Below are 14,414 nucleotides of genomic sequence, written 5' to 3'. Positions count from 1 at the left end.
TTTCACATGTGGATTTTATTCAAATGAGTCACTAGGGTAGTGTGACATTGTGGTGTATAATTCATATACAAGACAACTATATGTCATTAATAATTGTCGCACACCTTACACTTTTCGTGTTGTTTTTCTCTAAATGACTAAAAAGTGTGGTTAATGCATATTATTCACACACATGATAATTGTTTGTCACTAATCAATTAGTTATAATTAATTTTTTAATATCATTTCAATAAAAATAAGAATATTTATAATATATTAATTATCATTTCTTATAAAAATCTTACACAGGACAAATGACTATGACTCCAGAATTAGTTAAAATTAGTATTTTTCTTGATATATATATATATATATATATATATATATATATATATATATATATATATAAAATGAAAATTAGAACACATACAATAAATTAACCATAGATGAGAATAATTATAATATATTAACTATAATTTTTTCCACATTTCAATTTTTAATGTTATTTTCATGTATATCAATGCTAAGGAAGTCCTTGACACCTACAAATTCATACACGAGACAAATGTCTATTTGCTAGTGATCAATAACTTAAATTTAGTTTTTTTATATCTTCTAAATAAAAAACTATAAATAAATCATTCACTGGACAAATGTCTCTAACTAAAGAGTTAATTAAAATTAGTACTTTTCTAATATCGTCGACAAAAGAAATATGTTCAATTAGATTTCTCCACCACTTAAGAATATTCTTCATAATGCCATAATTGAATCCTTTCTACCATTAACTTTTAACAAGCTCCAAACTAACACTATAAAAATTTCCTCCACCACTTTAGTAACCTCCGCAGATTCACCTTTGAATATGACTTCGTTCCTTGTTTTCTTTATAAACCACACACATATGCGAACCAGATTAATAAAATACGAGTTCTTATGATTTTACCTGCTCCCAATCAACCTTCAAATTGGCCCAAATGACTCCTACACTTCAGCTGCAAAAGCTGTCGATACACCAGGCCACTTCAAGTTTGACCACCACACAAACAAACGTAGAAAACGGACACCCCTGAAGAATAAATTTTTCATATAGGTGTGACATATTGACTCCAATAGTAACCCTAAAAGTTACTTTATGTCTCCACACTTCATTTTATCTTAATCTAATCGATTAGATTTAAGTCTTATTATTTATCATTTGACCTCACTTTTTTATCATTCTCACTATATTTATGTTTCCTTTTTGTACTCAATCAAATATTATGTTTCATGAACACAATCAATTATTAGTAAAAATATGAATAATATTCTTATAAAACTTCTCCGCGACAATTACCATCGATTTGTCAACAATTAACAATAGTTTTTTAATTTGTTGTTTTTCATTTTTTGGATTGATTTATTCAAATTTGGTCGTGTAAAACAAAGAACCCGCAAAAGTATAGAATAAAAAAAAATCTATATGATTGATGCTTCGCATGGTGGTAGTGTAGAGGATTGTGGTGCTACATGGCATTAGCAAAACTATGGCAAATTCACACATGATATCTAGCAGCGATGGTGTGAGAAATGAATCTATTGGTGAAGTGATGGTTGAACTTCAAACCATGGACGAAGTTTCAATTGATCCTTTCTAGCATGCTAAGTATTGTGATTTGACAATGTTTAAGCTGGCAAGAGAGATTTTCATTTCCCTTTGCCGATCATGAATATGTAATTTAGAACTGTTGTAAGCTAGGAAGTACTCACAATTAAACTATAAAGTGCTAGGAGTTACACTAGGAAGTAAGGTTATGTTATGTTGCCTTTGTTGTAATGTCTTTGTCTTTAATATTGTTATTGTATGTTGTTTTAAGTATTAGGAATTTAACTAGCAAGTACTAGGAAGTAAGCTTATGCAGGAACTTATGTATTGTTCTGCCCTTGAATGAAGACTTATGTTATGTGCAGTAATTATTATTATTTGATGGCTTTTTAGTTCAGATTCAACTTGGTTTTGTACTTGAGATTATACACTTAAGAACTCATGTACTTTTCGCAATTATGGCACAAAATATCCAAACAACTTTCTTCATACAAATCGTCTCTGTTTTGAAGGTATCTGAACATAAATCAATTTACGTTCAACTCACTTTTAACTAAAATTAATTCTATCAAAATCAATTCTTCCCACCGCGTAACCAAACACACGCTAAAACATAAGTTAAAATCACTTCCCCCAATTACTTGAAAAGAGGTCAAATATCAAGATTCTATTTGTTGTCACTTTTTGTTTTTGGCTATATTTCATTGTGTGAGAAAGTACCCATCAGAGCAAAAAGAATAGCATCCCAAACAGCAATTTACTCTAACCCTTTCACTTTAACCCAAGTAATCACCACTCCAATCATCTGATTCACTAAAACATAAAATAAAACATATTTAAAATCGCTTACCACAATTGCACAAAAAAGAATTCAAAATAAAGATTCTAGTTATCCATGGTCAAATGAACAGTCAACATGGACAATGAAGCAGAACCAATAATACTAACAAGAAAAGCTTAAAAAAAGAAATCCAAGCAGTACCCTGAAGCATATCATGGTCCTATTGATTAACAGAGAGCTCCCTTCGCTTGTATCGGACCATAACTTTTCCTTTCACTCCAACAACCATGGCATTCCAATCAATCTCAGGGAAAGGTGACACAAGCTCCAGTTCAAAGTTCCTCAGAAGATGAGTCCAAATTGCTTTTATCTGCAGATATGCAAAAGGCTCTCCAAGGCATCCATGTGTACGTACAAGATCACCGCAGGTGTTGCCAGACCACCAACTAGAATAGATACAAACTCCAAACGTGATTTTAACATTCAGATTTATTGTCTAGCTCACTTTTACGCTAATGAATCCCCTAACATAAACCACTTAACATTCAACTCACTTTGCAAAAACCAATTTGACATTATAAATTTTTGTCATCACGGAACCAAAAAGACACATTGATGTAAATAACGGTCCTACTGACTTAAAATCATTAAATCAAATATTTCAATTAAAATTGCAATAAGTTTAATAGACTCATCACCAACATACAATATGCATAGATCACCACAGGTATTTCCAGTAACCACCAAACAGAATAAAGCATTAAATGCACATGTGGCTTTTGAAGTAAGAAAAAAAAGGTCAACTGAAGTACACAAAACATCAATAAAAAAAGGCTTAATAGCAGTTTTCGCCCCCTAACTTTCATGAAGTTGCGATTTTGGCCCCCTAAGAAAAAAAAACTACAAAACGGCCCCCTAAGTTCTGCAACTGTAACAATTTTCGTCCCCGGAGGCCAAAAAAAATAAAAATAACACGTGGCACCTCACTTAGGGTGCCACGTCAGCGTAGACCGAGTCAAACATACTCCTAAGAAACCAGTAATTGTTTTAATCAACCACTAATTTTGTTCATTACTAATCTAATGTTCATCAATTTTAGTAACCAAACATAAAGACATGACATTTTTAAATCTCACAAAAAAAAAACTAAAATGAATAATCTAAAAAACTCAATCAAAAACACAACACTCACAAACAAACAACATAGCAAGCTTCAAATGAAGTTTAAAGTAGAAAATAAAAGGATAAAAACGAACACAAAAATGGGTGAAAACGAACAGAGAAAAAGAAAAAGAAGAGAAACGACATTACCTTCACCACACACAAATTCTTCCTTCAAAAAGCTATATTTTCCAACATTGGTCGCCGAAGATGATGATGATTTTGGAGAGGTGAAGATAGTGAAGGTTTTAGCGGGAAGTTTTTTTTTATGTGTTTTAGTAAAATGTGAGGATGGAAAGTATGGATAATATAGGGGTAAAATTGGAAAAACAGAAAAAATTTAAATTGAAAAGTTAAAACTGAAATTTTTAGCGTTTCCATCAAATTGATCATGTACATATGGCTTCCTTGTTGACACGTGTACAAGACAGCACGGCATGTAGGAAGACACATCATCAGCACTAACGGAGAGATTTGACGGTGGGACTAAATTGATGGACGTCAGACAAATTCATGGATTAATTTGATATTTCGCTAAATTATAGGACAAATTTGGCCGATTCATAACAAATTTGATGATTTATTGTTTTCTCTCTTTAGGTTCCTCTCCCCACCTTACCCCCTCTCACACTCTTGTATCAATCAACGCTCGATTTGTATCAATCAACCATCGATTTTTCAGAACAAAATAAAAAATTGTAGCCATGATTGCTGATACTATCAGGCCTATCAATTTGATTGTTATAAATATTCTAAAGAAGTATATAACTCACATTCATATGAATGGCCTAAAGAATAATAACTTATCAAATATAGATTGTCATTTTTATTAACAAATATATATACTACCGCATAATGATAGTAAGTGTGATGCACATGCAAAAATGTTGCAAGAGATATCAACAGAAACAAACAATTGCAGATCATAGAAACAATTAAATACTATAGAGAAAAAAGAGATATTAAGAATATCAAACTGGCTGGAGAGGACTATCACTGTCCAATAATTAAAGTAGAATAGCTTAAGAGATAATTGAGATGACAATGTAAAAGAGATATTAAGAACATTGATAGGAATGTCGAGTAACATTGATGACAATGAGCCACGTAAAACCAATGTCCACGTAGAAGAAAGATTGAACGACTAATATTAACAACAAAAAAAGATTGAAAGAATAGATATTTATTACACAAAAATAATTTTTTAAGGGGAAATGTTTTATTAATCAAAATTCGCATCACTAAAATTTGAATGAGTACCTTGAAATTATAAGGCTAAGCTCATACACATAAATATAAATATTTATATTAAAATAAATCATTTAAAAAGTTGGAGGGTAAGCATGTCCAATTTCATCCAACCCCTTCCCTTGCAACCGTTTTGAAGTGTTGTATGCATCATCCATTATTAATTGGACACTTTTCCAAGGATAACACCGACCATCGTTCAAACAGCCTCCATTTATGTTTATTTTCCAATTGCAATGGAAGCACTTGTCACGCGATTGGTCGTAAATGTCAATATTATGACTATGGGGGTTACCAGGCCATCTAAAACTGCATGAGAATACCGTTGGATGAACAATTGGATATAATATTTTTGGTTTGAATGAAAACATGTATGTTTCTCCAGGCAAGAGTGTGTGTAATCCAAGATCATCATCTTTAGATTTACAATTAACGGTGATGGTTGTGGGAGTTGGATCATTTACGTTATTGAGAATAGTAATTGTTTCGGTAAGGCTAATACCAGCTATAGTTTCTCTAGCTTCAAATGAAAATAGTATGATTAGGAGTATTGAAAATTTGAAGGTAATTGAATTTGGAACTGCCATTGTTGTATGCACCATGCCAACAATACTACATCAATCTTAATTTATAGAACATTAAGCAAGTCAACAAATGCTTCCAACAAAGGAAATGATTTGCAAATTCAAAGAACTAATTTAAATTGGCTTAATTGAGACAAAACAAATTTGCTAAAAAAAAAAAAAATTGAATTATTTCCCAATTTGTGAAATTATATGGTTGACCTGTTAATTAAGAGCAAACAAATTTGATTTATTTTCCATTCTGTGATACTAGATCTTTGACCCGTACAAGGCGATGTTATTTATCGAGACTAGAATATCCCTCGAATTTCTCGAATGTGCTTTTTCTTAATATAGCTAAAGGTTTTTATTCCAACAGCAATTCAAAAGAAATCATTGTCACCGCTGGAGTATGTGAAAATATATATCATCTATTTATCTTGAGACTAATGTTAATCCATTTTCATTAATCCACTTTTCATGAGAGATTGCGTCACAGTTTTTAGAAAACTGTAATAGATAACCAATCAAGTTAATTTTTTTAGTAAATTGTTGAACCTGTTTGTCTTGCTGGTACTGAAAACAAACTCTTTAGGTTGTTTTCAATTTTTACTTTAATTATCGACACATGAGTACTTTAATGTGTTAACTTCTTGTACTTGGTAGCCATGAGTTTTAATCCTCTAAATTGTTTATAAATATTAGTAATATAGTTAATGCATTATCAAAACTTAATAATAATTTGGGTCTTGTTAACCAGTATCCTAAGAACATTGATTAAAAAATCCTTTAATAGGAACTCTATCTTGAAAATGTAAGTTTTTACTATTGCCTTTACAATAATTACACTACTTTTTGATGAAAACATACTAATTTTGGCATTTTAACCAATGCTGTAAGGGCACTTATAAGCATTCTTCAAAAATTTACAAAATAGATGGTCAAACATGCCAATTTTGAAGTAGAATCAATTCTATTCGATAGCAACCAAACATGTCAGAATCAATTCTACACATCCAGAATCAATGATGGTCCCTCTAGAAGTAGAACCAAAAATACACTATATGTTAAATTATATATATTTTTTTTAAGAAATTTTAATTATATTTTTGGTCGTTAAGTTATTTACTACTATAAGAAATAGGGTTATCTTAATCGGTGTCCTATGGACACCAGTTAAGGATACCAAAAACGAAAATTATTACTATAAAAAGAAACATTTTTGACTTGTTTAATATTAATCACACAGTTTTCAATGCAATAACTAATCCTTTCGTCCCGCAATAGATGATTCATTTGAAAATGTATAATTTTGACCTAACTTACTTTACCCATATTTTTCTACTAATATACAAAGATAAATAATATCGTATAAGATGTCGTTAGATTCGTCTCGATAAATATTTTCAAAAATGTCAAATTTTCATAATTTTTTCTAATATATTATTCAAAATATTTAAGCTCAAAATTATGCATTGGTATGCGTAATAGGTTCAACTGTGTCATGTATTATGGGAAGGAGATAATATATAATTTTCTTTTTTAGCATCCTTAACCAATATCCTGAGACACCGATTAGCATTTCCCAGAAATATGATTACCATAAAATTCCCTAATTAACCTCATCAAAACCGACTAAATCACTAAATTAAAGACTTTAATTGTCTCACCCTTACATCCCCACATCAGACTAATTAATGCTCACAGTAATATCTACTATATCTACTAGTATAATAAGAAATATGATTACCACAAAATTCCCTAATTAACCTCATCAAAACTCACTAAATCACTAAATTAAGGGCTTTAATTGTCATTTTCTCTCACTCTTACATTCCCACATCAGATTAATTAATGCTCACAACAATGATATTATATATTCGTTTTCCAATGAATTTTCATTTGATTTAAATTAAATTTAAAAATCATTACCTGCCAAATCTTGATGAAATTAGCAGAAGATCACGTGGACCATGATTACAAAGGGAAATCAAAAGGCAATTGAATGGGTTTGTAAGAGTGAATGTACTTTGCATGAATGTTTCTATAATTAAAATGAAAAATATATTTAACTAATGCAAACAAATACTGTGGTATTTCCTTAAAAAAAAAAAAAAATTAAGGCATCAAGACATAAGGTTTACCCAAACATTATGTGACCGGACATTGTGCTTAATATGTCTAGAAGTTTATGTATCTAAGAATTACATGTACTAGAAGCTGCTTGCATATTATTTGTTACATGTAATGAAAATATGAAATATTTGGAAGTAAGCATTATTAATGAATTATGACCTTTCTCTGTTAAGCTACTTCATTTGAGTTGGTTTCTGAATAAATTACTTTATGTAGGTTACAAATTGATGACCTTTCTCTGTTAAGAATTTTCTTCATTTGAGGTAGAAAGTACCCCGAATTTTAAATGGCTCCATTTGGCTAATATTTCATTATGGGAGCAAGTTATGTCCAAAACAATAGTTTGTGTTTCATAGGGTGATTTTCAATAATCATGCAAATGAGATTAATGAGTTAGTCAAAGTGTTGTCCTAGAATTGGAGTCTGAATAGAATAACCAGCGGGATTTCTTGCAGAGGGGGTAATGGGCACTATTTCTGTTTTGGAGGGTTTGTGGGTGCTTTTGCTTATCTGTGTGGGGGGTTTTCTGTGCTGTGGTACGAGTTATTATTTTGCCAGTTTCGATTCCTTTTGACAGGTGCGGTTTGGGATTTTAGTGTTTGTGACATACTCCCTCCGGTCACATTTATAAGCAAAAAACACTTTTTTAGATACGTTGAATACTTAATGTATGTAGTCACATCTATAGGTCAGGTACATTAATTATTCAATGTACCTAAAAAGCTACTTTTTTCTTATAAATGTGACCGGAGGGAGTAGGTGCTTTTACTGTGGTCTGTTTTAATCTTTTGGGAGTTTGCCGCATATTTCCAGCCATTTGTATTTCTGATGTTGCTTCTTTGCACGTTTTGTGTATAGAGCTGAATCCGTGGCTGAATTTGTAGCAACTGAATCCGTGGCTGAATTTAGTGGTTAACTGTTAGTCGTGAATCTGTTGTGACTGAATCCGTGACTGAATTTATTGCGACTGATTTAGTAACCAATATTTGAGTCAAAGAAAGTATGGGAAAGCTCAGCTAAAGCATTGGTATGGTATAACTTATTTGTAAGAGAAAATGGACAAGGGTGGGATAATGTGAATGTAACACCCAAATGGTAGTAAGCTTATGCAGGAACTTTTATATACAGTTTTGTCTTTCAATGAAGACTTATGTTGTGTGTTTATAATTGTTATTATTCGATGGATTTTAAATTCAGATTCAACTTGGTTTTGTATCAGTTTTGTACTCCTGGTTTTGTACTTGAGATTTGCCACTTTGGTTTTGTACTTGAGCTTATGCACTTAGGAACTCATGTACTCTTGTACTGTTACGAGATTTGGCAACTTGGTTCATATTTGATCTATACACACACATGTTAAGAGGGTGTGATATAAAACATCCCAAACAGCAACTTACTCTAACCCTTTCATTTTAACATAAGCAATCACCACTCCAACCATCTGATTCACTAAATCATAAAATAAAATAAAAAATATTTAAAACCACTTACTACAATTGCACAAAAAAAAAAAGAATTCAAAATCAAGATTCTAGTTATCCATGGTCAAATGAACAGTCAACATGGACAATGAAGCAGAATCAATAATACTAACAAGAAAAGCTTAGAAAAAAGAAATCAAGCAGTACACTGAAGCATATCATGGCTCTACTGATTAACAGAAAGCTCCCTCCGCTTGTATCGGACCATGACTTTTCCTTTCACTCCGACAACCATGGCATTCCAATCAATCTCAGGGAAAGGTGACACAAGCTCCAGTTCAAAGTTCCTTAGAAGATGAGTCCAAATTGCTTTTATCTGCAGATATGCAAAAGGCTCTCCAAGGCATCCATGTCTACCACCTCCAAAGGAAATGTACGAGAATGCCCCTGCTGCCTTGTCTTCTTCCCTCCCAACAGCAAACCTATCAGGATCATACTTATCAGGGTCATTGAAAATGTGTGGTAACCTGTTTGCAAATGCAGGGGATGTAGCAACTATATGACCCTTCGGAATGTCATACTCTTTACCCTCTCTTGTTGTGACGCTGAAATCGCTGTGTGAGCTTCTCAGCAACATAATTAGTGGAGGATGGAGTCTCAAGGCTTCTTTAATGCACCTATACAAGACATCCATCTCAGCCAAAACATCATGATCAACTCTATCTCCGTGTTTCTCCATCAAGTTCTTTTGCTCCTCCTCCACAGCAGAAAGGTACTGTTTATTACACAGAAGATATGCTCCGGTCCAAGTGGAGGTGATTGAACTGGTGTGCTGTCCTGCAAAAAGAGCAGCAATGAGGAGTCCTGTGACTTCAGATTCTGTTGTTGGTCGGCCGTCTTTGTATTTTGAGTCAATGAAGCACTGCAGCATGTCGTCCTCTGATTTGTCAGCACTTTTTCGTGAAGATATGATGTTTGCAAAGATTTCAGCAAGCTTCTTACGTGCGTTGTCACGGCGCCTGTGAGCCGGAATTGGCAGGTATGGGAAGAGAACACTGATTGGAAGCATTCCGTTATCGAGATCGTGGAACAATGCAGAGACATCATCGAAGAGCTTGTCACGAACTTCACGACCCAGAAGACATCTACTGGCTGTCAAGATGATCAGATGCTCAAGCTCATACTTCAGATCAACTTCACCGCTTGATCCCCACTTTGAGAAATAGTCCTGTAAATTTGGTTCATGTTTGAGAAACAACACAGCAAAAGAAAGTTGCAAGAGAGGTATTTACAATTATCAACATAAAGAAACAAACAACCAAGTCTCAGAGGTTTGATACCATTATATACCATGGCCATGTCAAGTTCAAACAGAATTCAAGAGCTTATCAAAATATGATAATGAATTCAAGTTGCAGTGAAAAATTTGATTTTCAATTACATTAAGAATTTGGCTTCATGAAAAGTGTGGAGTTGATAACCATTGGATACAAACATGACTGCTGACATTGTGATAAATGTATCACCACCATCTACTATAAAGTTATTACTACCTCCATTCATTTTCAATTGTTGTATAAGGTTATCACCCCCAACTAGGGATGGAAATGGGCTAGGCCGGGCCGGGCTTTGTAAGGCCTAAGCCTGGCCTGCTTCAAAAATTATAGGCCTGAGCCTGGCCTATTACCCGTCATAGGCTCATTTTTAAGGCCTGGCCTGGCCTTTTTAAAGGCCTCATGAAGCCTGAAAGCCTTATTTAAATGCCTATTTTACACTAAAGTCTAGCAACATCTATAAGCCTACTACTAAATAGGCCAAAACATATGAAGGCCTAAAACACACGAATATGTCTGCTACAAAATAACAAAATCTTACGAATGTCTAATCACACAATTATATGTGGTACTAAATAAGCAAATCATATGAAGGGTTGAGTTTATGAAAAAATCTTCAACAATATCAATAATGAAAGATATATTATATATAAAAAGCTTAATAGGCCGGCCTGACAGGCTTAATAGACTTTTTTCTAAGCCTCAGCCTGGCCTATTTAAGTAAATAAGCTTTATATAAAGCTTGAGCCTGGCCTTTTTATTAAACGAGTTGGGCCGAGTTAGGCTTTAAATAGGCTAGGTCGTAGGCTCCTGTCGGGCGGCCTGGCCCGTTCCCACCCCTACCCCCAACTACCATGTTGTTAATTTTGATAGAATTGTTTCTTTTGATGTATTTTTTTTGTAATTTTTTTTTATCAAAACCTGAGGGAAAAATGTTTCCTTTTGATGTTAATAGTTTTTTTTTTTTGGTTACAGGATGTTAATAGTTAATACTACTTTAAATTTGAAAATGACAAATAAATAGAAACACAAAATTTCTAGAAAAATGACACAAGGAACGGATGGAGTAATGTTTATTCTCTTAATTTTATACTCAATAGTGTTATAACTCATCAGTTCTCATTCCAGAGCTAAAATTCTTCACTTAGAATACTGCCTATATAACTGATCTCACCTAAGGTCATAAAGCCAAATCATTCAATTAAAACTACAGGCAGTTTACCAGAGACAGCACAGGTGTTGCCAGACCACCAACTAGAATTGATTCAAACTCCAAACGTGATTTTTACATTCAAATTTACTGACCAACTCACTTGTACGCTAATGAATCCTAACATAAAGTCATAAACCACTTAACATTCAACTCACTTTGCTAAAATCAATTTGACAGAATCAATTTTTGTCATCACGGAACCAAAAAGACACATTGATGTAAATAACGGTCTTGAATTATAATTATTAAATCAAATATTTTAATTAAAATTGCAATAAGTTTACTAGACTCATCAGCAGTCTTCAGTATGCACAGATCACCACAGGTATTTCCAGTTACCACCAAACAGAATAAAGCATTAAATGCACATGTGGCCTTAGAAGAAAAAGGTCAATTGAAGTACACAAAACAGCAATAAGAAATATGGATCCATACCAACTACTAAGTTTCTAACAAAAAACAAGGGTCTGACCAAATAAATGCTTCCCAATTCATCACATGATAATAAAACTGATAGTGATATATTTTTTGTTAACCATGTTATTAGTGTGAAGTATATATCAACAAAGTCGATAACTGACTCAGCCGGGAAACCTAACTGGACACCTTAAGTGGGTCCCGATTACATTTTTCGTATGCACAAAGACTTGAACCCAATATCTTGCTTAAGGGATCCGAGTCAAATTCCACTCACACCAATGTAATGTTGATATACCAACACATTCAGGATTTGTTATTCTTATCACATTAACATCAACCATTGATTTATTCATAAATTCCTCATAATACTTGATTAAAATCAAAGAACAAATTAATCAAAATTTCAAATCCTAGTCGTAAAACAGACAATCCGCACAATATAAAATAACACAATTATGCATAAATCATTTATGAAGCACACTGACACCGGACATGACATTAATGCTGACCAATCAAAATCAATAAAATAATTTTAAAAGAAATGATATAATTCAATATAATCACGTGTCCGGTGGCTGACGTGTCAGACAGACACACAGGACATGTCTTCGATTAGAAGTGTCTGGGCACATAGTAAATCAGTAACAATTAACTAGATATAATTATAATAAGGGATGAAACAAAAACATGAATTACCTCAGCTTCAGAAACCATCTGATTAACATAACTCTTGAGTTTATTAACCCTAAGAGCTTCAGTAAAAAAGCGAAACTGTTCCTGTCTAACAGAATAATCAACATCAAAAACAACACCAGGACCAAAAGTAGGAACATTAAACTGATAAACCTCTTGTTGACTAAGATCGGATTCAGGGGCCTTAAAGAAATGTGCTGAAACCTCAGGACCAATCAAAAAGGTAATATTTTTATGAAAGATTTTCAATGTAAAAACACCACCAAGTTTTGGGTATTCTTCACGAAGCATAAAAATTGGACCTTTAAGAAAACGAAGAAGTCCTCCAATAATGGGCCATCCTTGAAGAATTGGGGGTAAACGTTTTTTGGATTTGGGTATTATGAATGATGAGATGAGTTTAGCGGCAATTAAGGTTGTGATTAGGAGGAGAAGGGTGTTGAGGAACTTGTTTCCATCAAAAACATCCATTGATGATGATGATGTTTGATAGATACAATTGTTGTTGTTTGATGATTCCAATGATGACAAGTAGACAGATCTAATGTTGAGAGTGAGATCTATTATAGAGATGAGTGGAGAGAGTGTAGTAACTTTCCTAGTAACACAAGGGAATCTCCTAAAATGTTTTATAGATTATTTCTAGATTTTTTTTTTTTTTTTAACCCATGACCCTTAGAGGATGTGTAATGGAATTTGGTTAAAATCTAAGTATAGTAAATATATATATATATATATATATATATATATATATATATATATATATATATATATATATGAGTAAAGTTTAAACAAATATTGTTCTGATTAGAAATGAAATTTGCGTTGAAAGTTAAATAAAGTTAAGATAAGAGTTACTTTACTCAAGAATATAAGTTAAATTTATTAACTATTTAAGTTCAATCATCTAATTAGATTATTTGTAGATTTATAATAGGATGAATTTAAAATATAATTACAATTTTTTTACAAGTTAAAATTTAATTACATGTCATCACCAAAATCTCACATTTACATCCCTAAAAAAAAAATCTCGCATTTACACAATTGTCATATGTCATTATTTTTTGTATCAACGTTGAACGATATATATTTAAAGTGGTTTTTTCTAGATTACCCTCTCTTATTTAGAGGGTATTTACCCCCTCATGATATCAACCAATCAAAATGCAATATACATTGGCAACATTAAATGTCAAATAAATGAGTAAATTTTTTCTATAAAAAAAAAATCAATTTTAGGTAACTTTTAATACTTTTAATTTTTATTTAATTAAAGACAAGATTATATTATAGGTCCTTTATCTTATTTATTTGTAACACTTTGGTCCTTTATCTTTATTTTTTTCGATTTAGGTCTTTTATCTCTCATAAAAGCACATATACATCCTTTTTCTCATTTTTTTATTGAAAAAATACATAATTTTTTTAAAAAAAATATATTTTTATTAAAAATGAAAAAAAAAATCCAGAATAATGATGAAGATGTTCATCATCTCCATCTTCTTTCTTTGAATCTTCATCATCTTCATTGAATCAGAAAAAATTCTACACAAATATATCTCCAAATATCATGAATTAATGTTATGTTCACCTCAAATCTTCTTTTAAACACAAAAATCAAAACCCTATTGAAAAGAGATTTAGTTTCATCACAGAAAAAAAAATTAGTTATATAAATTATCACATATTATTATTATTTTCTAACTCAATATTCAAACCCGGCATAAAAATAACCCCAAAGTTGATAGCAGCTTTGCACATCAATTTTGTTGTTTCCAGAACAATCTTAACTTTTGTAAAGCCTAACTATTCCGCCAGTGACTAAGCCTCCACCATCCGCCTTGCAACATTTGTGAAATTAAGGTTTTGATTTTTGT

General features: G+C 32.1%; 1 protein-coding gene across 1 annotated transcript; it reads right to left on the bottom strand.

Annotated features, from left to right (window-relative positions):
* Window positions 1–8,863: 8,863 nt before the first annotated feature.
* CYP51G1 (CYTOCHROME P450 51G1) lies at window positions 8,864–13,137 on the bottom strand. The gene is made up of 2 exons (XM_085739374.1): window positions 12,538–13,137; window positions 8,864–10,102 (listed from the first exon to the last, which is right to left on the bottom strand). The coding sequence occupies exons 1-2, from the start codon at window positions 13,003–13,005 to the stop codon at window positions 9,101–9,103; spliced, it is 1,470 nt and encodes a 489-aa protein (XP_085595500.1). The 5' UTR covers window positions 13,006–13,137; the 3' UTR covers window positions 8,864–9,100.
* Between the last annotated feature and the right edge of the window lie 1,277 nt (window positions 13,138–14,414).

Source organism: Medicago sativa, chromosome 8 (assembly GCF_051527215.1).
Source record: "Medicago sativa cultivar Bolivia chromosome 8, Bolivia_mono, whole genome shotgun sequence".
NCBI classification, from domain to species: domain Eukaryota; kingdom Viridiplantae; phylum Streptophyta; class Magnoliopsida; order Fabales; family Fabaceae; genus Medicago; species Medicago sativa.
Note: the sequence above shows the minus strand (reverse complement) of the source record. Positions and strands in the feature narration are given on the sequence as shown.

Coding starts and splice junctions, on each gene's coding strand:
- CYP51G1 (XM_085739374.1), bottom strand. CDS start 13,005: ATGGATGTTTTTGATGGAAACAAGTTCCTCAACACCCTTCTCCTCCTA. Junction 10,103..12,537: donor AGATGGTTTCTGAAGCTGAG/GTAATTCATGTT, acceptor CCAAATTTACAG/GACTATTTCTCAAAGTGGGG.